The sequence below is a fragment of the Guillardia theta genome, assembly GCF_000315625.1.
Source record: "Guillardia theta CCMP2712 unplaced genomic scaffold GUITHscaffold_28, whole genome shotgun sequence".
Taxonomy (NCBI): Eukaryota; class Cryptophyceae; order Pyrenomonadales; family Geminigeraceae; genus Guillardia; species Guillardia theta.
The window spans coordinates 704,380-732,287 of record NW_005434646.1 but is presented as its reverse complement, the minus strand read 5'-3'; the positions used below and the strand labels follow the sequence as shown (position 1 = coordinate 732,287).

The 27,908-nt window shown below is 56.0% G+C and overlaps 8 protein-coding genes across 8 annotated transcripts; 5 read left to right on the top strand and 3 right to left on the bottom strand.

Moving 5' to 3' along the window:
* Window positions 1-538: 538 nt before the first annotated feature.
* Window positions 539-1,665, top strand: GUITHDRAFT_162876 (hypothetical protein; the record flags this gene model as incomplete). The annotated part of the gene is made up of 4 exons (XM_005833943.1): window positions 539-1,239; window positions 1,282-1,387; window positions 1,440-1,531; window positions 1,580-1,665. The coding sequence occupies exons 1-4, from the start codon at window positions 570-572 to the stop codon at window positions 1,663-1,665; spliced, it is 954 nt and encodes a 317-aa protein (XP_005834000.1). The 5' UTR covers window positions 539-569.
* Window positions 1,666-2,991: 1,326 nt separating this feature from the next.
* On the top strand, window positions 2,992-4,749 carry GUITHDRAFT_86602 (hypothetical protein; the record flags this gene model as incomplete). Its single annotated transcript, XM_005833942.1, has 6 exons — window positions 2,992-3,036; window positions 3,299-3,411; window positions 3,462-3,808; window positions 4,005-4,306; window positions 4,356-4,547; window positions 4,630-4,749. 6 exons carry the CDS (start codon window positions 2,992-2,994, stop codon window positions 4,693-4,695), a joined length of 1,065 nt encoding a protein of 354 aa, XP_005833999.1. The 3' UTR covers window positions 4,696-4,749.
* A 58-nt stretch (window positions 4,750-4,807) lies between these two features.
* GUITHDRAFT_107364 (hypothetical protein) lies at window positions 4,808-7,131 on the bottom strand (the record flags this gene model as incomplete). The annotated part of the gene is made up of 2 exons (XM_005833941.1): window positions 4,808-6,690; window positions 6,804-7,131. The coding sequence occupies 2 exons, from the start codon at window positions 7,129-7,131 to the stop codon at window positions 4,808-4,810; spliced, it is 2,211 nt and encodes a 736-aa protein (XP_005833998.1).
* A 628-nt stretch (window positions 7,132-7,759) lies between these two features.
* GUITHDRAFT_137976 (hypothetical protein) lies at window positions 7,760-15,826 on the top strand (the record flags this gene model as incomplete). Its single annotated transcript, XM_005833940.1, has 32 exons — window positions 7,760-7,901; window positions 7,953-8,138; window positions 8,184-8,244; window positions 8,297-8,434; window positions 8,477-8,724; window positions 8,797-8,883; window positions 9,017-9,077; window positions 9,127-9,261; window positions 9,453-9,660; window positions 9,705-9,781; window positions 9,826-9,909; window positions 9,976-10,028; window positions 10,080-10,128; window positions 10,278-10,329; window positions 10,375-10,757; window positions 10,845-10,907; window positions 10,973-11,105; window positions 11,207-11,280; window positions 11,435-11,467; window positions 11,819-11,914; window positions 12,098-12,247; window positions 12,305-12,899; window positions 13,096-13,205; window positions 13,359-13,703; window positions 13,832-13,874; window positions 13,991-14,047; window positions 14,205-14,312; window positions 14,916-15,068; window positions 15,113-15,176; window positions 15,390-15,449; window positions 15,524-15,596; window positions 15,784-15,826. 32 exons carry the CDS (start codon window positions 7,760-7,762, stop codon window positions 15,824-15,826), a joined length of 4,164 nt encoding a protein of 1,387 aa, XP_005833997.1.
* Window positions 15,827-18,036: 2,210 nt separating this feature from the next.
* On the top strand, window positions 18,037-19,019 carry GUITHDRAFT_152269 (hypothetical protein; the record flags this gene model as incomplete). Its single annotated transcript, XM_005833939.1, has 2 exons — window positions 18,037-18,378; window positions 18,520-19,019. Coding segments are annotated over exons 1-2 (620 nt in total), but the record flags the coding sequence as incomplete, so codon positions are not given.
* Window positions 18,991-21,484, bottom strand: GUITHDRAFT_162873 (hypothetical protein). Its single transcript, XM_005833938.1, has 5 exons — window positions 20,601-21,484; window positions 20,503-20,540; window positions 20,409-20,457; window positions 20,319-20,364; window positions 18,991-20,264 (listed from the first exon to the last, which is right to left on the bottom strand). Exons 1-5 carry the CDS (start codon window positions 21,453-21,455, stop codon window positions 20,119-20,121), a joined length of 1,134 nt encoding a protein of 377 aa, XP_005833995.1. The 5' UTR covers window positions 21,456-21,484; the 3' UTR covers window positions 18,991-20,118.
* Window positions 21,485-22,720: 1,236 nt separating this feature from the next.
* On the top strand, window positions 22,721-22,885 carry GUITHDRAFT_56233 (hypothetical protein; the record flags this gene model as incomplete). The annotated part of the gene is made up of 1 exon (XM_005833937.1): window positions 22,721-22,885. A coding segment is annotated over one exon (165 nt), but the record flags the coding sequence as incomplete, so codon positions are not given.
* Window positions 22,886-24,347: 1,462 nt separating this feature from the next.
* On the bottom strand, window positions 24,348-26,775 carry GUITHDRAFT_162871 (hypothetical protein; the record flags this gene model as incomplete). The annotated part of the gene is made up of 12 exons (XM_005833936.1): window positions 24,348-24,477; window positions 24,523-24,575; window positions 24,636-24,679; window positions 24,862-24,916; window positions 24,958-25,024; window positions 25,186-25,333; window positions 25,383-25,585; window positions 25,634-25,693; window positions 25,737-25,815; window positions 25,999-26,094; window positions 26,141-26,303; window positions 26,350-26,775. The coding sequence occupies 12 exons, from the start codon at window positions 26,773-26,775 to the stop codon at window positions 24,423-24,425; spliced, it is 1,449 nt and encodes a 482-aa protein (XP_005833993.1). The 3' UTR covers window positions 24,348-24,422.
* Between the last annotated feature and the right edge of the window lie 1,133 nt (window positions 26,776-27,908).

Genomic DNA, 27,908 nt, shown 5'->3' with positions numbered 1-27,908 from the left:
CTCTCTCTCTCTCTCTGTCTCTCTCTCTCTCTCTCTCTCTCTCTCTCTCTCTCTCTCTCTCTCTCTCTCTCTCTCTCTCTCTCTCTCTCTCTCTCTCTCTCTCTCTCTCTCTCTCTCTCTCTCTCTCTCTCTCTCTCTCTCTCTCTCTGTCTCTCTAGCTCGAATGAAATTATTTATTTAGGGTGGGCAGCGATTATGTTGTGAGGGGTATGAGAAAGGAAAGAGGAGGGAGGAGGGCGTGATATGGAGAAATGGAGAAGGGAGTAGAGCTGCAGCATGAAAGAGAAAGAATTTGAATCTTCGAAATGAAGAGGAGAAAGATGACAATGCGGGATGAGATAGAGGAGGTAGAGAGGAAGATTGAAGGAAGGAAGAGCTTCTGACTTGGTTCATCAGGGGTTTGCTTCATTTGATCTCCCGTGTTCGCATTCGCAAATTGTGAGCTACAGTCATCTGGCCTCCTTTCTATCTCCTTTTGACCCTTTTCTTTCCTAGAATTGTTTCAATGCGATCAACGTGATCTGCCTAGACCTTGCCCATCTCAACCTCACACGTGTAGGTCGCTGCTCATGCGAGCTGTCAACTTCATCTGCCTCGCTGTGTTATGCCTCGTCACCATCACTTTATGCGCTCAGCTTGTTGGCAAGAAGAAGCTCCTGGCGATCAACACCTGGCCATGGAAGAACGCAACCGCGTCTGCTTTCAAGTCGCTCCAGGCGGGAGGGACGAGCGTCGATGCGGTGGAGGCAGGATGTAGGAAGTGTGAAGAGATGCAGTGCGACGGGACTGTGGGGTTCGGAGGGAGTCCAGACTCGACAGGAGAGGTCACCCTTGACGCCATGATCATGGACGGCGCTTCACATGACATGGGTGCCGTCGGGTGCCTTAGAAATATCCGGAACGCGATCTCGGTGGCCAGAAGCGTCATGGAACACACGTCTCACTCTCTGCTGGTGGGAGAGAAGGCAACGTCGTATGCCGTCATGGCTGGTTTCAAAGAGGAGCCGCTTGAAACTGACCGGTCAAACCTCCTGCACGCAGCCTGGCTTGCAAGCCACTGCCAGCCAAACTTCTTCCGGGGCTTTCCAGGGGAGGACAAGGAGTGCCCTCCTTACCACTCTCCAGTCCGGCCCAACCAGACGCGGTCCGAGCAAGTGAGTCGACATGTCTCGCGCAGGAACCACGACACCATTGGAATGATCGCCCTCGACGCTGAGGGAAACCTCGCGGTCGGAACGAGTGAGCGATGATCTCCCTTCTTCTCCTTCCTCACTTGCCCAGGTACCAACGGAGCTTCGCACAAGATCGCAGGGAGGGTGGGAGATGCCGCTGTCATAGGAGCTGGGGGATACGTGGACAAGGACGTGGGAGCCGCAGCAGCCACCGGGTCTCTTCTTCGTGCTCTGCCTTGTTGCATGCGAGTGTCTGCTCACGAGCAGCTGCCGCAGGGACGGGGACGTGATGATGAGGTTCTTGCCTGCCCACCGCGCGGTGATGAACATGAGGCTGGGGTTGACGCCTGCTGAAGCCTGTGAGGGCTGGAGGTGACCACAGGGACTGCGAGGTCACACATGAGCAGGTCAGGAAGCTTTGAGCTCCATCGCTCGCGTCTATCCTTCCTTCCAGGGCGCCTTGATCTGCGTGTCAGCGCATGGGTCCGTCTAGAAGCTTGCAGAGGCTCCTCGTCTTGACTTCGTCCAGCTCTCACGCAGGAGCTGCGCATGGTTGGCAATTCGAGTACTCTTACCAGGAAGATGGCATGTCTGCTCCTGAGGTCCATGCTAGCCCCTCGTGAGGTCATCTGGCTCACTTGAACACGCGCAGATCGTTGAGGTCCTTCCCTCCTGATCGCCTCCTCAGTTCTACATCTCATCTACACAAGAAGCTTAGGGCCTCCGAATAGAGTGCGACAGGGATCAGCGGGAGGCAGAAACGAGTCGGACAAGAGCGGCAAATCCTTGAAGGCCATCTCGGCCGGCACCGTGCACAGCGGCCTCCGCGGCTGCCTCAGTGCCACTCGGTTGCCCGGCCGGGCCGGCGGCGGCCCACTGGGCCACATGGCAGTGCGGCGTGACTGACATTAAACTCAGTGGGGCCGCTGAAATCCTGCCCGGCTCCGCCTCGGACTGACGGTCCGATCACCGTCTGGCGCGGCCGCTCCGAGCCACTGTCACCCGGTACTGGCATTCACTGCCACCGGAGTTGGACACCCCGCAGAACTGAACCGTCACCGGCGGGGCCGGGTGTCCCGGCGGTACCTTGACCGTCCGATGCTTTGAGTAAAGATCTTAGGCCGGGCGCCGCTCTTAGTTAGAGTCCCGGAGTCCGGCCCGGCCCGGGTCGGATCGGACGGTTACGGTACTGGTGAGCATCGCCCTCATACACTTGAGCCTCGCACGTGCCGTGAGTGCAGATCAAGCGTGCAGCCAACAAGAGAGGAGTAGGGGTGGGTGGTTGACGGACTCTGAAGGGTAGGGGTCCGAAGTAGAGCGAGGGTAGGGGTTCGAAACAGGGCGAGGTGGTGGGTGGTTGTGTGAGGGGGTGGGGGGCATCGAGAATGAACTCAAAGAACTACCAGTGAGACACATAAAGGGAGGGTAGGGGGTGGAGAAGCTCAGGTAGTGGGGAAATGGGGGGTGGAGGATGAGTACCCAAGTATCTTAAATATTTGAAATATATCGAAGATATTTGAATTTATTTCTTCAAACTCTTTCATGATTCTCTCCCGTACATTCGGAATTCTCAGAAGGCCAACAATAGATGTATCATGGGAGGGGTGATAATGTGAGTATGGTCTTGGGGGTAGGGTAGGTCAATGGTCAAAGAGGGGTGGGGTGGGTCTGAGGAGTTTCTCATTCGAGGTCCTTGTATAGAGTCCATTCCGAAGAGAAGAGGGGAGTAGGGGGTGGGGTGATGGTAGGGTAGGCTAGGGGGGTGGGGTGATGGTTATGAGATCACCAGGACGGGTGGGTTGAAACCGTGAGGAGAGGAATGGCGGCAGCCGGAGCGTTCCGCGACGAACTGATCAAGACAGCGGTGAGGAGACACGAAGGAGAAGATGAAGGGGGAGGAAGAACAGAAAGGGACGAACACACAGGGAAGGGGCGGCGGACAAGGATACAGAAGTGAGGAGAGAGGAGGGAGATGGGTGAAAGGAGGCAATGGCATATGCACAAGTCCAGCAGGAATATAGAATCGCACCAAGAGAGGGTCGTGAGGGGTAATGGGAGTGAATAGTAGCAAGATGATTTTTGCATATGTTTGTGGTGTGAAGTGGTCATGATATTCCTTTTTGTAGAATGCCATTGCGTCGCCTGGCAAAGGAATTCTTGCTGCAGATGAAAGTACCGGAACGATAGGCAAACGCTTTTCATCAATCAATGTGGAGAACACTGAAGAAAACCGTATCAGGTAGAGAAGATGGGGAATTATTCAACTTGTGTTTAGTCAATGCAATGTAGGTACCGGAAGCTGCTCTTCACTACGCCAGGGATGAATCAATACATATCAGGAGTCATCTGCTATGACGAGACTCTCCGATCCAAGGACAAGGCTGGGACTCCTCTCATCAAGTATCTGCAAGATGCTGGCATTGTGGTGGGCATCAAGGTGGACAAGGGCTTGGAGGTCATTCCTGGAACAGACGGCGAGACGAGCACGCAAGGGCTTGACGGCTTGGCGGAGAGGTGCAAGGAGTACTACAAGATGGGGGCGAGATTCGCCAAGTGGAGAGCTGTCTACAAGATCTCTGCTAACGAGCCGTCGGACGTGGCGATCAAGGAGAATGCTTGGGCTCTCGCGCGATACGGTGATGATGTTGATGATGACAATGAGCTCAGTCCTCCTCTGGAGGCCTTGCTGGAACCCGATGATTCTTCTACATATCTTTGAGATCTGATATGCGTCCTGATGACAAACCTTTCTATGACTATTGGCATATGAGGGCTCCTCTTGTTTCCCACCTAGTTGCCTGCTCTCCTCCCAAGCGTCTGACCTGGTCGCAGGTGCCATCTGTCAGAGCAACGGGCTTGTTCCGATCATCGAGCCAGAGATCCTCATGGATGGCGACCACGACATCGAGAGGACAGCACAAGTGACGGAGAAGGTGCAGGTGGAAGTGTACAAGGCTATCCGAGACCAGCAGCTGCTGCTGGAAGGAACGCTCCTCAAGCCAAACATGGTCTGCCCTGGCTCAGACAGCAAGGCTCGGGCCTCTTCCATGGACATCGCAGCCTACACCATCCGAACTCTTCAGCGTTGCGTCCCCGTTGCTGTCCCAGGCATCGTCTTCCTCAGCGGGGGTCAGGTGAGGTTCAGGCAGCTGACACGCGTGCTCTAACTAGCGTCGCCTCCAGTCCGAGGAAGAAGCGACGCTGAATTTGAACGCAATGAACGTCATGCCGGCCAAGAAGCCTTGGGCTCTTACTTTCTCGTACGGTCGAGCGTTGCAGCAGTCGTGCTTGAAGGCATGGAAAGGAGAGGAAAGCAACCTAGAGGCGGCACAAAACGTCTTCCTCGATCGGTGCCGTGCCAACGGAGAAGCTCAGGTGAGAATCTTGTCTTCACCTTAGCTTCAATCTCGCCTTTTTTCTCCCATCCTGTACTATTTAGTTGACATGCACACAACAGCTCGGAAAGTATTCGGGCGGGTCGGGAGACACGTCGAGTTTGTTCCAAGCCAACTACAAGTATTGAGACGAAGAGCCTCTTGTACATATAGCAGAGCAGCTCCGGGTTGCTCCGCGTGTGAATAAACGTGAGAAAAGATTTCCAGGCTTCTTCCTCTAGTCCTTCACCTGCCTCTCATTCACGGAGCTCCCAACCCATGCAGGAGCTGCTTCTTCCACTGCAGGATGGGAAGGAAAGTCTCTTCCACGCGATCCTCCAGCAACTCCGCAAGCAGGTCACCATATTCCTGTTTCAGCAGAGCGAAAGACTGCTGCTGCTGCTGCTGCTGCTGCTGCTGCTGCTGCTGCTGCTGCTGCTGCTGCTGCTGCTGCTGCTGCTGCTGCTGCTGCTGCTGCTGCTGCTGCTGCTGCTGCTGCTGCTGCTGCTGCTGCTGCTGCTGCTGCTGCTGCTGCTGCTGCTGCTGCTGCTGCTGCTGCTCGTCCACTTCCTCTGCTTGCAGCCTGGGAGGCGCTATGATGTTTGAGAGCAATGAAGAATTTTTCAGTGTGGAGGAAGGAGAAGCTTGAGACACTGAATTCTCGCTCAGGTCCAAGTCTCCAATGTCTTGCAGCTTCCCGCTCTCAGTTCTGTGCGGTGCCATGAAGATTCGAGGGTTCGACAGCTCGAATCCGAGCTCATGAAAGACAGCCGCTGTTTGCGGAAAACCAAGGAGGATGAAGCAAATGTCGTCGAAAGGGCTGCCTCCAAGGGTCAAAGCATCGAGCAGCATTCCGAGCTCGATTCTTCCTGAGTTCTTTGGGTCTATGACTTTGAAGGCTGAGGCTTTTCGAATCGAGCTGGAGGAGCGATAGGCGAGGAGGAGTTCCTGGTAGAGCGAAGCCGTCGTTTCTTTGCTGTGAAGCTTCTTCTTGGTCCAGTGGAACACAGTATACTTGAACATGGCAGGGAGACACAAAGTGTCCGCATGGAACATCTTCTCGAAGAGGACAGATGAGTTCTCCTCGCTTAACGTGTTTTGTTCTTCATCCTCATAGGCCTGGAAGTGTTGAGTGATGAGAGGGCGAAACTTTTCGTTGACGAGATCGAAGGCGTAGTTGAGCTTCGCTTCTTTCTGGGATAAGGATGTCTCGGATTCCTTCGCCTCCAGAATCTCGTTGAAGACAGAGTCAATAGCCAGCCATAGGTGTCGAAAGACGTTGCGAACTAACGCGTTCTTGGAGTTGGCGGACTTGACTTTCTCTGGCGAACCAAAACTATCTTGAGTGCTGTTGTTGGAATGCGGGGAAGGAAGAGAAGGAGGCTGATTGATCTCCTCCTTTCCAGCGTGTGGGTCAGCCGGGTGGACTTGTGCTTCTCCTTGGACATCAGCTGGAGAGTCTGGGTCTTTTGCTTTTCCAGATAGCAGACTCGTACCAACTTCAAAGTCAGGCGGCAGAGAGTTCTTGAATCGCAGAACTTCCTTGGGTGCGTCCAGCACCTCAGGCGCATCCTGCTGGTTGTGGAGCTCCGAGAGACCAGCAAGATCTGAAGAGGGACCGAGAGAGAGACTCTCGCTCATCGTCTGCTGCATGCTCGTGTTGCTCCTTTGCGATCCCTCTAGATGTTCCATCAAGGACTTGGAGCTGCTGTAGAGCGAGGAGTTGACGCTGCCAACAAACATGCCGTCCTTGGATGCAAGAAGAACCTTGGTCATTCTCTGACTCTGCAGCAATCTCGTGAACGCCTCTCTGGCAGCTTGCACGGCTCCCACGGACGGCTCGGGTTCGTTAGGACCAAAGCGAGCAGAAGTGTGCGGTAGGCTGGGCGAGGACAGGGGCACCTGAGGGTCCGGAAGAGGAGAAGTGGCTGAGCTGATGCGATGAGAAGCTGCAAGTGTGGCATCCTCGGGAGGGCTCGGAGAGAGTGATCGTTGGGGGGAGGCTGCAGGAGCGGGCTGTGCTGGCGTGGGGGTCTGCTGCTCCTCTCGCTCTTGGTTTGGCTTATAGATGAGCCTCAGATTGACTAGGCCACTGACCACCGACCCGCTGCCCTTGAAATGCTTCCCTGCTCGCAACGGGAAGTCTGAGAAGGAAAGTCAGATGCCGAGTTAAAAGCGAGGAGAGCAGAGGGGAGGGGATGATGAGCAGAGGGGAGGGAGCCGCGGAGGGGAGAGGCGACGGGAGGAGAGGGAAGACCTTGTTCGATGAGATGATCGGGGAAGGCAACGAGCTTGGAGACGTTGATGACAACCTCACCCAAGAAGCTCTCGGGGAGACCGAAGGTGAAGTTCGCGTCCCACACGGTGATGTGTAGCTGAGCCTCAAGGCCCTGGGGGACTTGAAATTCGAAGGTCTGGTGCCATGCGGGGTTGGTGGAAGCTTGAGCAATGGAGGAGTCATGGCGGGGGAGGGAGTCAGGAGTGGGAGGGCGAGGCAGCGACAGGAGGCGCAGGCGAAGCCATGGACGAGGCGGCGGCGACCTCAGGCCGACGCCATGCGCAACGTAAACGAGCAGACGACCCATGGCGATTTGACCCGCCCTAGAGGGTGGGGTGATAAGGGGGATCGGGGTGGGTGAAGCCAGATAGGGATAATTTGGGGGTGGTGGTTATTGACGGATGGTAATGTTGAGGGGTACTTGACAGTAAGATAGGGGGTAGGGGTGATGTAGTTGAACCCTCCCTGTCGGATGTCACCGTATGGAAATGTCGCTCATAGGAAAACAGGCATAAGGACCACCCCCCTGACCACCCCCTGTCTTTCCAGAGGAAAAGACGAACAAGTGGGGGTACTAGATCACGGTAAAGCGAACCAGGAGCCAGGGGTGGGGGTAGGGTGGTTTTATTAGGTACTGGGGGATGGTTGTTGTGTTATCGCAGAGAGATGAAGCGCGAGGAGAGGAGAGGAGAGGAGAGGAGAGGAGAGGAGAGGAGAGTAGAACAGGAAGGAGCAGACTGGAACGTCAAGTTGGGTAGAGTAGGAGTGGAGCGGCATGCAGGCTGAAGCTTTGAGGAAAGGAGTGTTACTTTGAAGGCGGAGCTAATTACTGGAGGTTCACCGGATAGACAAGCATGGCGAAGATTGGCGAGCGAACCAGCGAGCGCGGGCAAGGGAGAAGAGGCTTGGCCAAGTGACAAAGAAAGAGGTAGAGGATGGAGGCCGTGAGAGCCCAGCAGAACGAGGGTTTAGGCACGAAGAGAGGGACGGCAAGCTCGGGGAAGGACTGGCTCAAGAATCAAAGAGAGCGACAGAAGCAGCTGCTGGCAACCATCGATGCCCTCCTACCTGCACAAGGTTTCCGCTTCTGTGTGCTGTAGAGTGAGTGAGTAACGAGTTTGCTTGAAGCAAAAACGAAGCAAGTCAAGGGCGTGGGATCTCGTTCCTGTGGGAGTTCAGGGCGGTCCATGTTCACCATCTTGCAGGACACCATCTCTTTGATCCGCGACCTGAGAGACAAGGGACAAGCGCTTCATCCCACACAAGTGAAGCTGCTACATCAGCCGGCAACCTCTGCCATCTCATGGAAGGAGGGTAATGCCTGATGTTGGCTCCTTCTCCTCCTCATTCATACTTCAGCGCTGCTTGCAAGCCGAACCTGCATGATCTTCGAGACGCACATCCCCAGCCTCACCGTCAGGTCTCACAACATATTCGCTGTTCTGGCACGCGCTTGGCTGACGTAATCACAGAAACATGAGCCTCGCGGCAAAGCACTTTTGTGGGAGCATGGCGGCAGAGAGAGATGTGTCTTTGTACAACATTGTGGCGAAGGATGAGATCGACACGTTGAGGTTCTTTATCGAACAGGCGCTGGCGGGAGTTTCAAGGTGGATTTACTCGAGCTCTTTGACAGCACTGATTGTTTGCAGTCTTTCGAAACTTCTTCGAGTGAGGAGGCTCGACAACGTGCACGTCAAGCAGGAAGGAGCGACTGGTGGATCCGGCTTTGACTTCCTCGAGTTTCGCATCCTTTGGATCGCTCAAGGTCAGATCTCGCCAGCCTCAGTCCTCGTGGAAGCCCTTCATCCACACTCAGCCTGCCACCCCTTGAAGCCCAACGTGAGGAAAGACAGAAAGTCTCTCGCCTTCCGCTTGGATCGCCTGGTGCCGAGCGAGTGTGAGTGCAGGAGGAGGAGGAGGAGGAGGAGGAGGAGGAGGAGGAGAATATGTCATTCTGATGTACTTGCAGTCAAGTCGCAGCAGGCGAAGGGTGTGGGGTCAAGAGCGTATGGCGATCAAGGACGATCGCTGTTGACCATTCTTCAAGATAGTATCGGTTGGATCAAACAGCTTCAGCAACAGGAAATGGGGCGAAGAGGGCAGGGCTCGCAGCCGCATGAACTGAGCCTGCATCATCAGAGTTCGATTCTTGCTCCTGCCTTGCTCCTCTGTGACTCTCTCACCTCCAGTCTTGATGTCGAGCGTTTCTTCGGCGTTTGTCAGCGTGCGAGGATCTCGCTGTAGCATATGGTACGACGCACTTGGCCCTCAGCACTTTTCTCATTGTCTTTGTATGCAGCGAGGTGAGCAGGGGAGCTGCTGGGCTCTTCGACCAGCAAGTGTCTCAGCTCATCGGCCTCTCACTGGTGGACCTTGTTCGCTCCCAAGACAGGAGCACCTTCTTTGCATTCGTGGGGTCCGAAGGGGTTGGGAGGTAAAGGAAGGAAGAGAGGAAGAGGGGGGTGGGGTGGGGTGGTGGGACAGGAGGGTGAGAGGGCGATTGTGAACTAAGCAAGTCCTGCTCAGGTCGTCTCCTTCCATATTCTTTAGGAGATCGACGACTTGGGAGGTTGACGAGGGGCCAGTCCTCTACGTTTGCTGCTCCCTTCGCCTTCTATTTCGCAGCCAGACCAGCAACTTGGACGCGACTCTCGTTCTTGAGGTCAACCGCGAGGAACAGGCGCCGACGCTCATCGCGGACAATCTTGACCTGGGCCCCTTTGCTCGAACCTTCTCTCCTGTCTCCCCGCAGACTTCGCAAGCTGTTGTGCTCTCTTCGATCTCACGTCCGATACAAGCGTCACTGCACCTCGAGCTGCCGGACGTGGGGCAGGTGAGCTCAAGTCAGCAAGTCGCTTCGTCCCTTACAGACCGCAGCGGCCCGAAGCTGCCTCGTTGCGGCTCTCGCAAACGATCATGCGGGGAGTGTGGGAGGCAGGGTATAGCGTGACAGGGTGAGGGAAGAGGAAGGCGCCGGCTGGTCTGAGTTCTTGTGCAGCCTCGCAAAGATGTTCAACGAACTTCCTGCGAGTGTTCGCTCGGTACTGGACAAGGGCCTCTGGTCCATGGAGCAAATTTTCAGGTTCTTCTCCTCCCACTGCTTGAACCCTCTCAACTTCCTTTCTCCCACGTCTTGACGTCCTCACAGGCATAACGCGCGCAACCAGCAAGCTCTTGTGCGTAGGACGGAGCCCCCCGGAGGTGCGCGACTGTGAGAGCAGGAGACCACGTGTGAGGCTGACGGAGGAGCAGAGAGCATGAAGCTGATCAAGAGCTTGCTGATGAAGGACGAAAATATCGGGTGAGGAGGGGGAAGGGATGCACGCGCATGAAGATGATAATTGAGCTGCGAGGAAGAGGAAGCGGTAGTGGTGGTAGCGGTAGAGGATGCTGTAGTGGAAGAGGAGGTTGGGGTGAGAGTGGTTGATGATTGTGACGAATGCTATTCAGGTTCTGGAACATGGAGATCAACACGGAGACGCTGAGGAGGACGAAGCTTGAGGTCGACGAGCTGTGGGAGGAGGAGAAATGACAAGTAGCCGAGCAGATCAGCCCGGGCATCGCCAACCTCCTTAATATGCACCCCGATGAAATGCTCGCTCGCGTGGGTAACAAGGATACGGAGCTGCCTAACTCAGACCTGGAGTTTTTCTGCACAATCATATGTAACTCTTCTCCTTTTCAACTTCCTCCGCTTCCTCCTCTTCTGCTTCTCCTCCGCTGCTTGTCTGCGCTCACGGGTTTGTCAGACGATATCATCTCCCTCCACCAGGACAGGCTGACTCGCTACTCAAGGCTGCTCCGGCGATGCCCACGGGTGAAGAGGAAGGGCAGGAGGAGGCGAAGTGACGGGATGAGGCAGACGGGCAAGCTGATCGACCCCTTCCTAGTTCGCGTGCATTCTATCAAGGAGCGGAACGAGGAGGGAAGGTGAGACTTGGAATCTGGTTGGGGTGGGGCGGGGGGGGGGAAGGGGGAGCGGGTTGGTAGCTCGCCTGCTTGTCTGAGAGTTTGCAGGATCTTCCGCATGTGGCACATTCTTGAGCGAGTGACCCCTGACGAGTATGACGAGGCGCGAAGGTGCGAGAGGATGAAGAGGGGGAGGAGGAGAGGAGGAGCAAGTTGTCTTGACCCAGCCCGTGCAGAAAGAACCCGCAGATCTGTCGTCCTATGCTCGAGCAGATGGGAGACTGTAGGGGAGCGGAGGACCTTTTGGAGTCGGCTAACTATGACAACCTCTTCAACCAAAGCTTCCAGTTCATGAAGACAACTCCTGAGGTCTCCTTTGTAACTGCGACCCCTCGCTCGCTCGCTCGCTTTCCTCCCCCCTCTCCATCCCTCCTAACCCTGACAGCATTTCTCTGCTTATCTTGTTACAGGGACAACAACAGCTACAAGCTCTGGCCAACGCAGTGAAGGAATGTTTCGCTCCTTTTGTGTCCGAAGCTGACAGGTAGGACGAAGAGGAGGAGGGCAAGCAGGAGCAGGGGCAGGGGCAGGGGCAGAAGGAGTGGTAGGGGGAGGAGGAGGAGGAGGAGGTAGTGGTGGTGGTGGTGGTGGTGGTGGGGTGGGGGTTGGGGGGGGGCTGGTGGTGACATACACGGCAGGATTGCTGGATCGACCGGACAAGTTTGGCGAGAGTGAGAGGCGCAAGTGGCTTCTGCTTGATGTGTTGATAGATGTTTGTTGAAAAGACCTGATGTGTTGATAGATGTTTGTTGAAAAGATTGTAAATCCTCTTCCTGTCAAATTCTCCCTCCCCTCCTACCCTCTCCCTCCCTGCCCCTCCCTCGCCCCTCCCTCCCTTTCTTCTCTCCCTCTCCCTCCCTCTCCCTCCCTCTCCCCCTCTCCCTCTCTCTCCCTCTCCCTCTCCCCCTCCCTCCTCTCGCCCCTCGCCCCTCCTATACTATGCTCTCTCACATTCCTGTCGCTCTCTCGCTCGTCCACCTACGTTTTGACCTCTGCTGTCAATTTTCAACGGCCGCGTCAAGCATGGCCGGGGAGGGGGGGGAGGATGTCGTCAGAGGAGGGAAGGGTCGCTGGTCTTTGGCTCTGAAAGTCTCCGATGCGCTGGAGAACATCCACAGGTCCTTCCCAGCCCTCCTCCTTCTCGCCCCACCTCCTCCTCCTCCTCCTCCTCCTCCTCCTCCTCGTGCTCCTCCTCCTCCTCGTGCTCCTCCTCCTCCTCCTCCTCCTCCTCCTCCTCCTCCTCCTCCTCCTCCTCTTCTCGTCGCCTCTCCGTTTCTTTCTTCCTTTATTTGTTGCGACAGGGCCAAAGACCATGAAGAGCTTTTCCATGCCGCTCAGGCTGCCTCCCTCTCGCTCCTTCAGGCTACTGCCACCATCCTCTACCTCTGCGAGGGCCGCGTGACCCGTCGCCTCGACGGTCGTCGGTCTCAGACGCTTCAAGAGCCTCCGAGGTGAGGGAGGAGGAGGGGGGGGGGGGGACAAGCGAGAGGCTGAGGGCGAGAGAGCAGGTCGGGGATCGTCGGGCGAACCTTCTTGTCCCTCAAGATGCAGACAAGAAGCAAGCAAGAAGAGGCGCAAGGAAGACGCAAGCAGAAAGGGAAGGAGGAGGGAGAGGAGGGAGAGGAGGGAGAGGAGGATGGTCTGCTTGAGCCTGGAGGGAGCATCTCAAGCATACTCACGATCCCCTGCGTGCATGAGGGGCGGGTGATGGGCGTCATGGCGGCTCTCAACAGCATCCAAGGAAGTTTCTCCAGGAGCTCGTGCGAGGAGGCGGCGACGAGGATCGCAAGGAGCGTCAGCCTGCGACTGAGAGACCTCGAGCAAGTAGAGGAGGTCAGACTCGCTCTCCGTCAGCAGCAGCGCGTCTGGGAACTGGCGGTGAAGCTCGCGGAGGTGGAGGAGGAGCGAGAAGTTGCCCAGCTCGTCTCCCTCCGGACGCCGAAGCTGGTGGGGTGTGAGGCAGCGATGCTGGTGCTGGTGGAGGAGCGAGGAAGGGAGGAAGAGACCATTTTAAGAAACTTGTCGGGAGGAGACAAGCTGAAGAAGAAGTTTACAGCTCGAGGAATGTTTCTGACTTGTCTCTCCTCAAACAAGACCGTCAAGGTGACTCTCAAATGCTGTTAAAACCAAAACCATCCTCTCCTCTCCTTTCCTCTCCTCTCCTCTCCTCTCCTGTCCTCTCCTCTCTCCTCTCCTCTCCTCTCCTCTCCTCTCCTCTCTTCGCTCCATTAATCCGTTCGTCCATCCATCCCTTCCTCTCTCATGAAGCTGTCTGTTTGTGTGTTCTCATCACCTTCAGGTTTCTTGTTCTTCTCTCATCGGAAGGGAAGCGCGTAACGGCCTGCTGGTCCCTCTGACGCATCAGGACGAGGAAGCGATCGGCCTCATCGTCTTCCTCAACAAAGCCAAGTGAGTTGATAGACTTTTAACCTCCTCCTTGTCCTCTTTCTCCATCACCACCACCACCACCACCACCTCTCCGTTTATCACCACCACCACCTCTCCGTGTTCTCCTCTTATCAAACTCCACGTTCACCTCAACTTCGTTTCCTCCTTTGCTAGACCTTCACCTCCTGCCTCCTATCTCCTGCTGCTCGTTATCCTCGCCTCACCGGACGGTCAGCGACTTTCCGAGTCCGACGCCAAGACTGGCGAGCAAGTCGCAAGCTCAGTCAGCACAACCATCAGAAACATCAAGAGGAGGAGGAAAGCGAATTCAGACCTCCTCCGACACATGTATCCCTCCTCCCTCCCTCCCTCCTCTTTCATGACCTCCTCCTCTCCTGCCCTTCCTCAGGCTCAGGATGTGGGCGAGCGAGTGCCGATCGTCGCAGGCCGAGCAGGAGGCATACACGCTGACGGCATGCTGCTGCTGCTGCTGCTTCTGCTGCTCAACAGTCCGATCAGGTGCTTGAGCAAGCCACGTCGAGTCTCTCCTCTGTCTCCTCCACTTCCGACATGTGCAGGCTCATCGCATCGCTCGCTGCCGTCTGCCTTCTCCTCCTCCCTCTCCTCTCTCCTCTGATCTTCCACAGGACTGCGTCAAGTCCGAGTGCGGCGCTCTCCTCCTCCTCTCTAGTGAGGGAGACAAGGCGACAAGCGTGACCAAGGAAGGAGTCAGTACCCCACCTCTGACCTCCTCTTACCTCCTCCCGTATCATCCTTCTCTTCAACTCTCTTATGATTTTCTGCAGATTCTTCACACTCTCAATCTCAGCCAGTCAGCCATTCTCTCCTTCACTCTCTCTTCGGTGCTCTTGCTTCCATTCCCGCTCATTCCACGCCCTCGCCCCCTCCATCAAAGTTCTTCTACCGTCTCACCCTGACCCTCTCGTTTGCCTATCGTTCCCCTCCCTCCCTCCCTCCCTCCCTCCCACTGTCTTTCTATCGCGTCACTCCTCCCATCAGGGAGATCCTCTCAGCATCTGCGATGCTCAAGGCGATTATCTTCTCTCCATGTTCGACTGCCCTCCCGCATCTCCCGTCCTGACATACCCGGTGAAGGATGCGATGATGGTGAGACTGTGTCCTCTGCCTCCCCTAGCCTCTCCCTTTCCCCTTCTGCTTCCTCCTGCTTCTTCTTCTTCTTCATGATCGTTTGTCACCCTCGCCTCATCTTTCGCTGCACTCGCAGCAAACTGTCGCGGTGCTGGTGGTGGCCGGGAGAAGCGAAGGCGCGAGAAAGCTCATCTTCGACGAGACCGACAGAATCAGCCTCGAGTTTCTCGCAGCGTAAACTTCTTCTCTCTCCTCCTCTCTCCTCCTCTCTCCTCCTCTCTCCTCCTCTCTCCTCCTCTCTTCCTCCGCTCATCGACTGGAGCAGGAGGGTTCGGTCCGCTCTCGACCAGCTCGCTGCACGTCAGATTCTCAATGCGACGACCAATGCGCTCGCAGCAACTTCAGTTAGCCACTCCTCTTCCTCCTGCTCCAGCTCCAGCTCCTCCAGCTCCTCCTCCTTCTCCCCCTCCTGCCCTTCCTCCTTCTCCCCCTCCTGCCCCTGCCCCTGCCCCTGCCCCTGCCCCTGCCCCTGCCCCTGCCCCTGCTCCTCGTCACCATCCTCTCACTTCTCCTCTTGTCGTGTCCTCCTCACTCGCTGGTCTTGGTTCATGAGTTTCGCAGGTTCGCTGGGAGCGACTGCAGGAGGCGGCCTGTGTGAACCTGCACGCGCGGAGTTTCCCGCTGATGGAGGGAGAGGGGGGGAGCATGTACAGCATGAGCAGCAAGAACAAGAGCCTCATCGAGTTCCTCGAGAAGATCGACAAGTTCTGCCGGGTCTCTCCTGCACTCTCCTTCGCCCCAACTCACTGCAACCTTAGGATGTGCTGCGTTGTCATTCTTGTACCGTTTGCTTGAGAGACTGCGAGAGCTGGGGCATGTTGGGTCAGACCTCTCCTCCTCCTCTCCTCCTCTCCTCCTCTCCTCCTCTCCTCCTCTCCTCCTCTCCTCCTCTCCTCCTCTCCTCCTCTCCTCCTCTCCTCCTCCTCTCCTCCTCTCCTCCTCCTCTCCTCCTCTCCTCCTCTCCTCCTCTCCTCCTCCTCTCCTCCTCCTCTCCTCCTCTCCTCCTCTCCTCCTCTCCTCTTGATCTCCTCGCAGTTCTCTCGCGCAGTAGCACAGGATATCACCTTGCTCCTGTCCAGATGACGGGAATCGCTGGTATTGGACCTCCCTCTCTGTTCTCTCCTCCCTCCCTCCTCCCTGCTTTTCCTCTCATCCTCGTACTTGGTCAGGTGCAGCGATGCAGGAGGGGCGTGAAGTTTTCGTTGAGAGCATCACGACCGAGCATCCACAGTACGACGAAGGGTGAGGAGGAGGAATATGAGAGCGAGGAAGGGAGGAGGGAGGAATATGAGAGCGAGGAAGGGAGGAGGGAGAAGATTCTGACTCATCTTCTGTCGCAGAGTCGATCTACCTCTCGGCAATCTTGTCCGACCGGATCTTTTGCTGTCAGCTCAGTTTCTCTTCCTCGCATGCCTTGATGCTTCACTAGATCCCTTGCCTTCATCCGGCAACGTCTCAGCTTCAAGCCGTGAGACACTCCGCTTGTCTTCTCCTCTTGTCTTCTCCTCTTGTCTTCTCCTCTTGTCTTCTCCTCTTGTCTTCTCCTCTTGTCTTCTCCTCTTGTCTTCTCCGCTTGTCTTCTCCTCTTGTCTTCTCCTCTTGTCTTCTCCTCTTGTCTTCTCCTCTTATCTCTTGATTGGTGCGCACCGTAACCTCTACTCCAGGTCGTCGAGCTATTGTTTGCTGACCATGGTATTCCTCCTGCTCCTGCTTCTGCTCCTGCTTCTGCTCCTGCTCCTGCTCCTGCTCCTGCTTCTGCTCCTGCTTCTGCTCCTGCTTCTGCTCCTGCTCCTGCTTCTGCTTCTGCTCCTGCTCCTGCTCTGCTCCTGCTCCTGCTTCTGCTTCTGCTCCTGCTCCTGCTCCTGCTACTGCTTCTGCTTCTGCTTCTGCTTCTGCTTCTGCTTCTGCTTCTGCTCCTGCTCCTTACCTCATCTACAGCTGCCGCCGGGCGAGAGATGCGAGAATCCATCAAGACCGTCTGCCGAGCTGCTGCTGCACATATTGCTGTGAGCAAAAGCAGCCGGAGGAACAAGAGGAGCAGGAGCAGGAGCAGGAGCAGGAGCAGGAGCAGGAGCAGGAGCAGGAGCAGGAGCAGGAGCAGGAGCAGGAGCAGGGAGATGCGAGGTGATGTGGAATAGGAGCAGAAACAAGCGAAGAGGATCAGGGAGGTGGGAGGGCAGGAGGACAAGAGAGCGAGCAAGAACTTGACAAGGGAGGAGGACAAGAGTACCGCCAGGGCTGAGAAGCTGCAGGTTGCTCTCCGTCACTTCTTTCTGTCCGACACGTGCCTGCGAGAAGCGATCGCGACGCTGACAGCGAGGGGAAGGCCTGTGGAGACGGTGACGGGAGGAGGCTAGTATCCAGGGGGGCCGTCTAGCAGGCCCTGAGGCCGCGTCGGCCCTTGCCCGAGGAGGAGGCTGTTGCCGCTTCTGCTGCCGCTGCTGCTGCCGCCCAACCTTGTCATGGCACAGTAGGTCAGTATTCGTACGATGCTTTTAATAATCGCCGCCCAACCGCCAGTGGTCAGGCGCACTGCCGGTCATCCGGTCAGCCTCACTGAGTCACTTCGGAGTCAGTCAGTCAGTCAGTCAGTCAGTCAGTCAGTCAGTCACTGGTCAGTCAGTCAGTCAGTCAGTCAGTCAGTCAGTCACTGGTCAGTCAGTCAGTCAGTCAGTCAGTCAGTCAGTCAGTCAGTCAGTCAGTCAGTCAGTCACTGGTCAGTCAGTCAGTCAGTCACTGGTCAGTCAGTCAGTCAGTCAGTCACTGGTCAGTGAGTCAGTCAGTCAGTCAGTCAGTCACTGGTCAGTCAGTCAGTCAGTCAGTCAGTCACTGGTCAGTCAGTCAGTCAGTCAGTCAGTCAGTGGTCAGTCAGTCAGTCAGTCAGTCAGTCAGTCAGTCAGTCAGTCAGTCAGTCAGTCAGTCAGTCAGTCAGTCAGTCAGTCAGTCTCACAGGCTGGTCAGTCAGTCAGTCAGTCACTGGTCAGTCAGTCAGTCAGTCAGTCAGTCAGTCAGTCAGTCAGTCAGTCAGTCAGTCAGTCAGTCAGTCACTGGTCAATCAGTCAGTCAGTCAGTCAGTGAGTCAGTCAGTCAGTCAGTCAGTCAGTCACTGGTCAGTCAGTCAGTCAGTCACTGGTCAGTCAGTCAGTCAGTCAGTCAGTCAGTCAGTCAGTCAGTCAGTCAGTCACTGGTCAGTCAGTCAGTCAGTCAGTCAGTCAGTCAGTCAGTCAGTCAGTCAGTCAGTCAGTCAGTCACCGGCCCCGGGGCCCGCCCGGCCATGGCGCGGCCTGGCCCGGACTCAGCGGCCGACTCTGAGTCCTGAGGGCTCTATTCCACCCCTACATTCATCATCAATTATCAGGGTAGGGTACTGAAATATGAAGAACTGGAGGGTGGGTGGGGGGATAAGGAGGGGTCAATCCTCTACTTCTTCCTATAAGACACCCCTGGTGAATGTATTGAGGATATTAAACGAGGGGTGGGGTGGTCATTTTCTATTCTCGGGCAAGGGATCCGGGTAGTAGGAATTTGGAGGTAGGGGTGCTGATATAACCCCTACTATCATATCTCTTTCATCTATTTTTCAGTGGGTGGGGTTACAAACAAATGGGGTGATAGAGACATGGGGGTAGTGCGAGGGTAAAAGATTTGCTATTTTGGGTTCGAGGTGGTGATGGCGGCGGCTGCGAGAGGGAGAGGGACGATGCGGCTGGCGCTTCTGATCTGCTTCCTGCTCGAGGCTCAAGCTGTTAGCAGACTGCGAACGTTCAGGCCTCTCACTCACGACCATGAGGCCGCAGCTCAACTTTCAATGTTGGCACGAAGTGAGGAAGGGCGTGCTGAGCTACAAGGAAGGCTCTCGTCGCTCATGGCGAATGGATATTTCACATCGCTGATAGAAAACACAGCGCAGGCACAAGCAGATCAAGAAGCACAAGGCGATGGATTCACCATTGCGTTTGTTCCTCAGAACAGCACTGTTTACAACCCAGACCTGAGCTCTACCTTCAAAGTGGTGCCTCACCAGGTTGGCCGATGACTCTCTCAGCATCTCTCCGCCCTTTGACTGATCTTATCGACCACTCTCATTGATCTTATCGACCACTCTTATGCTCGTTGCTCTCATGTTTTGGTTGCCGCGTCTTCTCATCTGACGTTTTGACAACAGGCTTTCATGCTCGGGTATGCGGACAATACGCACTTGAAAGGGTTTCAGGCCAACGACATAGTTCAGCTCGGCGACTACTACGACTTCGCCGACTTCGGTGCTGTCACCGACTGTAATAGCCCGGATTTCAACGACGTCGATGGCATCGTTGGTTTCGGTCTGCCGTCGCCCCCTCCCGCTCAACCTGCGCAAGCTCCGACCACGTCCATCATGCCAGGCATGGCTCCGAGCGGCGCCCCACCAGCTACGCTTCCGATGCCTCTGCTCTTCTCTTTGACGAAGCAGAGCACGGATGATGATTCTAAAGTGCACAAGCTTGAGCGACGGGCGTTCTCGTTCCTCTCGACGGACAAGAGGGCGGAGATCCATCTTGGGGGTTTCGATCCTGATGCGATTGAGGGCCAGATGTTCCTCACTCCCTCGATCTCTCCTCATGATTACTCGGTTGTTGCTGTCTCACTCAAGTATGGTGACACCGAACTGCTTCAGTTCAAGCCGACAGATCCGAGGCTTCGCTACGTCCCTGCCATCATGGACAGTGGTACCTCCTGCCTGGTGATGCCCGACAGCGACTTGAACGGTCTCATCGACAACAAGCCTTATTCTACCTGGAAGAGCATTGTCGAGGACACAACACATCCTAAGCTCAAAAAGGATTTCACTCTCAACATTGCTGGGCGAGAGTTTGTGATTCCCTACGATTCTTGGTTCCTTGATGACTCGAACCAATCGTGTGTCCAGCCAGCTCCTCCAGGCTTTCCTGGGCTTCTTGTGGGTGACGTGTTTTTTCGACGCTTCCTTGTCATGTTCGATCTGCAACATTTCCCTCACAGTGTCGTGATCGGAATCGGCAAGCAGAAGCCTAACTACCAGCCTCTCGACTTCTATGGCAAAGCCAAGAAGCTTCAGTTCGAGAAGAGGCAAGTGAACATTAGCAAGGCACCCCCGGGCTACACGGTTTCTTTCGCTAGTGATGAGATCCCTGTCTACAACCAGCTGGAAACTCAATACTTCATGAATATCTCTGTCGGAACACCGCGACAGAACTTCACTGTCATCTTTGACACTGGCTCTAGCGTCTTTGGAATTTTCACCAAGTGCATACCAAATGCTCCCTCCTACGGTGGATGCGTGTTCGGAGGAGGGCCCAAGAGCGATTCAACACTGCTCATTGAAGGAGCTGTCTTCGTGCTCTCAGTCTCCATCGGCCTCTGCGTCGTCGGAATCCTGATCAACATGTGGGTGCGAAAGAAACACGAGGAGTCAGTCCGACAAGCGCAGAACAAGTCGAAGAACAGCAGTGGGTCTGCATTTTCGACAGACATGCTCAATCAGTACTACACGCAAGTACCGTAAAGTGGCAAGACAATGCGACAGATTGAGCAGGGGGACCGGCCATAGGGGTTGGACAGCCTCACTGGAGCTTAGCATGTGGAGAAGAAGGTCACGGGAAAGCAAACTCTCAAAACGTGAGACTCGTCCATAGTCAAGGCGTCAACTCGTTTTTTTAATTTTATTTCTTTTAAGATGAAATGCCTAGGTTGAACTGAGCTGTCTGGTATGATTTCTATCCCCTCGCCTCTTCTTCCATGGCTCGTTCTAATAAGCTGAATTGTCGGTCAGCCAGCCGTTCACCGACGTAGAGCTTGCCGAAGACTCGCCATGCTCTCCCACAGGATCCGACAGGAAGTCTGCCATGGCCTCACCTACACCCGGCTGGTCCTTGTACCCGAGGAGAACTCCATCTGTCAAGCACCCGCTCGTCAGCATGTCCATCGTGCTCATTCGCGTCAGCCCACCTGGTGAGTTCACGTTGGCGTCGAGAGCAGGAAAGTTGCTTTCTCCCTGCAGCAACATAAGACGACAAATCAGTTGTCCTCCTCCACTACCACAACAGTTCGGACGGGAACAACTGCATCATCATCGTATGCGTATTGCCTGATATGTAAATCAGTTTTGTTGCTCCTTACGTCTCGATCTCACCAATCGGCCGCGTCTGTCTCTTCCCCCTCCTGGTAAGGCTGCAAGAATTGCACGTCAGCTCGCTCCTTCTCCACAGCTGCTTCAGTTCAGCATCTCACCAGCACCAACGCCTGCTGAGGCTCTTGGGGAATCGCGCTGACATGCTTGGCTTCATCCAGAACTCCATCGGATAAGATGAGGTCCGCGTAATCCATCCAATCGGCGAACCAAGGTGAGTCTACAATGTCATCAACCTCCCCTCCTGACTTAGCAGCGTTGACTTCGCCCTCCTCCCCTTGCTGCTCCCCTCCCTGTTCTTCTATCTTGTCTGACTTTCCATCCCAAGTTTCATCCGCCAGTGGCACGACGTCATACTTGTACCCCAGCTCATCAAGCGACTGAAGCTTTGCCTTCCTCTCAGCCATCCCCGGAGCATTTGAGAGATGCGCCTGGTAGAAGACTCGAGGGTTCACGTCGCTCACAAACTTTGTTGGAACCCTGAGGGTCGGGACGTCTGGGAGGGGCTTCCGTGCTCGTTGTTGGGTCTTCTTGCCTAGTTTTACTCTCATGGGCGCAATCTCGCGATGGGCGTGAAGGTGAAGGCGAGGAGGCAGAAACCCCCGCAGCCTGTAGGCATACCCGTTCCTCGTCCTGTAGTACATGTTGGGCGGGGCAAACTGTCGGTCTACGGCGTTGTCGAGAGCGATCTTGATGTTCTTGGCGGCTGCCGCAGCACACGGGCATCCGTCCTCATTCCCATCTTTCTCTTGGTCCTCGCAGTCGCAGTGCATGGAGTACATGTCGGCGAGTCGGATCTCAGCTTGCTTGGCTCGTAACGCTCTAGTTTGCTTCGAGACAAGGAGCGAAGGTCTAGCGGTACAGACCAACAAGACTGAGAGAGCAGCCGCCAACCCCACGAGCGACAAGCTCATTCCCTTGGTCTTCATGCTCAGAGTCGACATAAACTCGTCCATCCTCCTCTCCCCTCAACCTCCTCTCCTTTCCATGGTCCCTCAAGAGGCGCGCGGATTCTCCCGGATACTCCCGGATACTCCCGGATACCCGGATGGAAGAGTACTTCAAAGATAACTAATGTTTAATATTATTTATTTTAGTTAAATCTTTGGTAGGTTGTTCTGTTTGTAGACCCCACCCCTTCCTCTGCACGTGGAGGTGAAATGGAGGGGTAGGGTGACAAGCAAGTGCCAGGTGGGCTGTCATGGCATAATGCGATGAAAGATGGGGGTAGGGGTGATCAAGTACGGGTCTATTTCATTGTCTTTATCGGGGTTCTTCTACATAGTGTTCTGAAAAGCAACCAGTGAGGGGGTGGGGGTTGTAGGGGTGGGCACCACGGGGGGTGGTGCTTCCTCGGCCTCCAAGCGAGTCGACTCCTGATTGCCGACAGACTCTCGTCCCGTGCGCTCTCCTCTTCCTCTTCCTCTTCCTCTTCCTCGTCCTCTTCCTCCTTCCTCTTCATCTTCCTTCTCCTCCCCCTGCCTCATCCTCCTTTGCTGGCGCAATCTCTCTTGGTCTCGGGGTTTGAGGTCGGAGCTTCTCAGCCATGGGGATATCATGGTGGCGCATGGCCTTCATCTTCGGGCCAGCCATTGCGCGTGGTGACATCAGCTCGTTCGGCTTATACACACCCTTCATCTTTGGGCATCTTCTGTCACGAGTGGTGCGGCAGTGGAAGAGCAAAGTGAAGCTGAGGGGATGGCCTCACAAGGTTTCGCCGGAGCTGACGAGAGGATGGATGATCAAGCTGGTGCGAGAGATCGCCTTCGTCTTCTTCTTCCTTGCCTTCTGCCATTGGATGAAGTCTGAAACCCGATCGCTGTTCAACTTCTTTCTCTCTTCGTTTGTCAACCCCATGCTGAGGTTCTGGTTCCCCGCCAGAAGCAAGGGGCCTCTGTATCATGGTCAGCCACTGTGGGACACGACGTGGGGCAACATCTCGGTGTACGTGATGATGCTGGGAGGTCTGACAACCTCGTGGATCATTCAGGGCATCGATCACATCTTCCTCGGGTTCCTCTTCTTGCAGATCGTCCCTGAGATTCAGAAGCGGTTCTGGATGAAGCCGGTGCAGCACCTCTACCTCGTCGTCGGCATCCTCCTTGTCTGCTTCCCCTTCTTCTCCATCGGCCTCATGGCCTGGTATTTCCCCTCCTACCTGGAGTCCATCCCCAAGAGCTTCCTCCAGTGGCTCTGCTGGCTGGCGAACGCGAGGCCTGAGATACCCGACCACTACGCGACGCTTGGAGTGTCGCCTGACGCAGACATGAAGACGATCAAGAAAGTGTTCCGCGAGATGGCGATCGAACTGCATCCTGACAAGGTTGGCGACGATCCCGTGAAGCTAGCTCGCTTCCATGCCATCCAGACTGCTTCGGACGCGCTGACGAAAGGGAGAGCTGAATACGACAAGAGCATCGAGAACCAGGAGCTCAACGAGATTGTTCCCAGGTGCTATGCGTTCCTGGTCATGATCGGCTACTGGTTGCTGCACTCGCTCATCGACTGGAACGACGTGGAGGGGATGAGGGACCAGGGCAAGGACGCTCTGCGCGATCACGTTCTCGCCGACAGACCGATCGACCTCAAGTCGCTGGGCCTCAGCAACGACGAGCAAGGTATGCTGATCCTCAAGGAGTACTGCACTCCCCAGGACGTGGAGCTTCCGTTCGTGTCCGGGAACAAGGCAGACATCATGGAGATGAGAGATTGCCTTGAGAAGGCCGGGTACAAGCTCGAGCCCTTCCCGGAGGTCAAGGGGACTGTGCAGAAGGTGTACCAGGAGGTTGTACTGGGGTCGAAGGAGATGAAGAACCTCAAGGACATCATCACAACCCCGGGCTTCTACGTGGGCTATTCCATCCTCGTCGAGAAGTTCGACGGTTCGGTTGCTGAATCGACCATCGTCGACTACACGGGAGGCGATAAGCGTGTGGCAACCGTGGAGCCTCCTCTGGGCTTCGTTCCCGTGGCGGACATCTCGAAGTTCACGCTGAAGAAGGCGGGAGTAGCGAAGGATGTGTCGGGGTTGGTCGGTCTCCACCCGCTGGGCCAGCTCAATCAAGTCTTCATCATCGGAGATGCGGACGAGAAGTCGGAGGTGAAGCTCAACAAGGAGGAAGGCTACTACAACGGCTACAAGTTCGAGGTTCGCAATGGCAAGACGCTTGTGGGCTGGCAGGTGAGTTGATGGCGGAGGGTGTCCGAGGACGCTGGAGAGGAGGAGGTAGAGGGGGTTGTATCTGAGTGAGATACAGAGAGTGTACGAGTACTGGCCGTCTCAGAACAAAGTGATCCTGGAAGGCGCATTGATGTGCGCGTCGGGCAAGCAGCTCTGGGGGTCTGACGAGATCAAAGTCGAGCCAGGAGAGTCGACGTATGTGATCTATCCCGAAGATCTGATCCCCCGGTAAGCGTCTGCTTTCGCGCTTGTCCTCACTCCCTTGCTTTTCTTCATTGTCTGACCTTCAAATTCGCAGGCCCAAGAGGAAGTACATCGCAGACTCAAGTTCGAGCTCTGCTGCCCCTGCTCAAGTCGCTGCCTCGGTATGGGGAGGGGAGGAGGGCAAGAAGAGTGAGAGGAAGTGGAAAGGGAAATGGATGCGAAGAACGAAGATGAGAGGAGGGGGAGAGAGGGGGAAGGGGAAGGAAACAAAGATGCTGAGCCGCCCCAGGTGATGGCGACGCCCAAGAACATCGTGGGAGCCCCTAAGGGCTCAGTAGCAGCGACTCGAAACGTGAAGAGCAAGATTCAGAGACACAAGGCGTACACAAGGAAGGCGAAGGGGTCGGGCTGGGGCTGCGGGATGATGTGAAGAGAGAGAGAGAGAGAGAGAGGAGAGGAGCGTCGCCGTTGCCATCAATTTTCCTGAATGAGTAAACGTAGGAAGAGCTAGTGAGTGGTCTGGTGGAGCGAGGCAGAGCTAGAGCTCCTCTCGTTGTTGGGTCGACTTGGAGCACTTAGAGGGGAACATGTCGCTGAGATGAAATGAAGATGCGATCACACACAGAAACCTGACTCACCTGCACAGCATCAACGCCACATTCCTTCCTCCTATCGCTGACACTTCCACAGCCTGCTCATCCGTGTCAAGCACACCATCCCTTCCCTCCTCCCCAGTCTCCTCAAGTCTCACGCTGACGGCCTTCTCGATGGCGTTGACATAATAGATCCTCTCGTCTGCTCAGCCGTCATCACCTCACCTTCCCTTTTCCTCCTCCTCCTTCCCCTCCTCGAGTTTCCCTCCGCGCTCTTCTCATTCCCTTCTCCTTTTCACATCCTCCATCACCGGGTGCCTCACTTCCTCTCCCCTGCTCCACATCTGTTCCACTGAGTTCGTCCCCTCGCCGCCTCTGCTTCACCTGCGATGGGCCGGAAGGACTTGAGCTGCTCGGGAGGGCGGAAGTGAGGGTAGGCCTGAGACACGTTGAGGGGCGAGAGACCGACAGCATTTCGACCTTCCACTCCTTCTCCTCGAGCACCTCGTACACTGAAAACAGCTGGTCGATCTCGTCCTTCAGTAACCTGCGAACGGATGAGAAAGCAAGAAAGAGGAGAGGAAGAGCGAAGAGGAGGCTCCCGGTAAGGCGGAGGAGGGAGTGCACGAGGGGCAGGAGGGGCAGGAGGGGCAGGAGGGGCAGGAGGGGCAGGAGGGGCAGGAGGGGCACGAGGGAAGGTCCCGCGACCTGCGAGGGCTGAAGATCTTGTAAACGTTGTGCCCATAGTGAGAGATGGAAGTGAAAAAGTCCTGCGAGTCCTCCGTTGCATAAATAGAGTCGGGCACCCGACTCGCAGCTCCTGCCTTCCTCGACCATCCGGTCAGCCACTTTGCTCCTGGCACCGCAACATGTCAGGGGTGTGGCTGCCGCGTCTCTCCTTCGACCTCCTGTCAGGCGGGAGGCGTTCAACACCCCTTGCACGAACGTGGAGTGAGTGGTGCGAAAGAGTATGTCGGAAGAATGGTCAAGCTCCAACTCTTCTTCTCCTGCTTGCATGTCATGCTCGTCGGAAAGCGCCTCCCCCTCCTTTCCTTGCGTGCCGATCTTGACGAACTTGATCGATGACAACTCTAAGGGAGTCGCGAGCCTGCGAGGCCCCACTCAACCTTAGCTCGCTCCTCTCCTCAATCCTCACACTAACGCGTCGAACTGTCCCTCCTCCTTGTCATCGCTCCACAAGGTGTATCTTCGGTCCCTTGACACAGATTCAGCGCATTCCTCTCAGTCCACTGGCTCACAAGCTTGTGGTGTTGATCGTCACTTGAGAGATTCTCTTCTTCAGGCTCAGCACGTCGGCTGAATTCTCGATCATCGCTTCTGCATGGAAGCATCAGCCCTCGAGTGAGGCAAGGAAGTTGAGGAGGATGGAGCCGAAGAAAGAACAAGGGGAGAGGAGAGGAAGAAAGAACAAGAGGGGAAGGGAGGGGAGGGGAGTTGCGGAGGGAGAAAACAGACGGAGTGGACATGTAGAGCAGGAGTAAAACAAGGGAAAAGCTTCACCGGGCAGTGCTGCATTTCCTTCCCGGATGGCGAACACGGAGCCAGCGACGAGGGGGCAGAGGGACACCATCCCAGCAAGCGCATTGAGCGAGTTATCTTAGAGATCAGTGAGCGAGGAGAAGTCGTCTGCTCCTCCTCTTACCTTGGTTGTAGTTCACCCGGTTCACCGCCCCCACCAGCTCCCGCATCAGCTTCTCGTTCAACCCGTGAAGCTTCAGCTCCTCGCCCAGACTCTCTTGCGTCAGGTGGTACAGCCCCACCGAGCTCCACAGCTCCTCAGCGGTCTCGAAGCTCTCCGCAGCCTCCTGCTCGGACCTCTCATCCTCCTCGAAGAGCGGAGGAGTCACGGACCTGCTTGTCGTAGATCTTGAGGAAGGATTCCAACGTCTTCTTGACCAGCGCCTTGAGCAGCACCAGCGACCTGCCGTATCTCGCCATGAGGCCCAGGGACGTCAGGAAGGAGGAGGGCCTGGTCTGGTTCCAAGGGAGATGCAGCGACTGGAACACGAGGCGGCTGCCGTCCCACAGCCCGAAGCTCCGCCCGCCTGACCTGGTGTGGTTCAACCCGAGGTCCAGGGAGATGGTCCGCGCGTAGTGGTTCTTCTCGAAGATGATGGAGGCGCCGACTTCGAAGAGCCTCTCCTCACCGGACGCGCTATCCGTGTGCTTCAGATGCTTGCATCGTCCTCCCACTCGATCCTCCGCTTCGAACACTTGGATCTCCACTTCGCTGCCCACAAGCCGCCGCAGGAAGTAGCTCGACGAAGCCCCTCCCATCCCCGCTCCAATGACCGCGACTCTGCCCAGGGCCTTTTCACTCTCACTGCTGTCAGTACCTCCATCCTCATGTTGCGCCCAAGCAAGAGAATGGAGCAGCAAGAAACAGGCAGCAAGACACACATGCCGGACACGCTGACGGCTCCCTGCCCATCCCCATCAGGCTACTTCCCATCCAACCAATGCACACAAGAAGAAGCTTCTCTACTCATACCGTAGTCCTGCTGGCTAATGTAGAGCTCGACCTCTGCCTTTCTTTTCTTCCTCCTCTTTTTGTTTCTCTTCGCTACTTCTTTGCACCTCCTCGAACTCGTCTTGTCTCTACCCTCTTCTTCTTCCTCCTCTTCTGCAGCCATCTCCTCTCCTCTCCTCTCCTCTCCTCTCCTCTCCTCTCCTCTCCTCTCCTCATCTCTTTTCGCAGGCTTCGAGACTCCCACCAGGGTCAAGGAGGTCTCTCCTTTTCCCCTCGCTCCTCCTCGCTGACGCGCAGGAGCAGGAGGGAGTTGTAGCAGATGCTCGGACGGGAGCAAGAGACAGACAGAGTCCCATCCTCAAGACCTTCCTCCAGCAGAGCATACAAGACTCCATGCTTCCCAACACCGAGCACGCGGTCCGAACCCCCTCCGCTCCTCTTTGCCGCTCCTCCTTCCTCTCCTCCTCTCCTCTTCCCCTCCTCCCTCCTCACCCCCTCCTCGTCCTCCCCTCATTCTTCTTCTCCCTCCTCTCTCCTCCTCTTCCCTCACATTCTGCTCGCTCTCCTCCTCATTTTCCTTCAGTTTCAGCCTGTCGCTGAGAACTTCCGCGCGGTTCTCGGGCAGAGAATGGCGGAAGAGCAGAAGAACTCCAACGTCAAGCCCATGCCTGGGCGTCCAACACAAGTCAGCTCCTTCCTCCCACCCCCCACCCCTGCTTCCTCCTCCTCTACCACCCCCACTTCTTCCTCCTCTACCAACTCTTCTTCCTCCTCCTGTATCTCCTCCTTCTCCTTCTCAATATTTTTTGACGTGGCTCTTCCTCCTCCTCCTCTTTCAGGTCAACGCAAGTCCTGGTCACATCGCAGAGGTTCTCCTTCCTCCTCCTCCTCCTCCTCCTCCTCCTCCTCCTCCTCCTCCTCCTTCTCCTCTGACTTGCCC

Bases quoted from the DNA above. Each gene is read 5' to 3' on its own strand.
- GUITHDRAFT_162873 (XM_005833938.1), bottom strand. From the start codon at position 21,455: ATGGACGAGTTTATGTCGACTCTGAGCATGAAGACCAAGGGAATGAGC. The intron at 20,541-20,600 runs GTGAGATGCTGA...CAATTCTTGCAG, and splicing joins CTCAGCAGGCGTTGGTGCTG to CCTTACCAGGAGGGGGAAGA. The intron at 20,458-20,502 runs GTGAGATCGAGA...TTTACATATCAG, and splicing joins GAGACAGACGCGGCCGATTG to GCAATACGCATACGATGATG.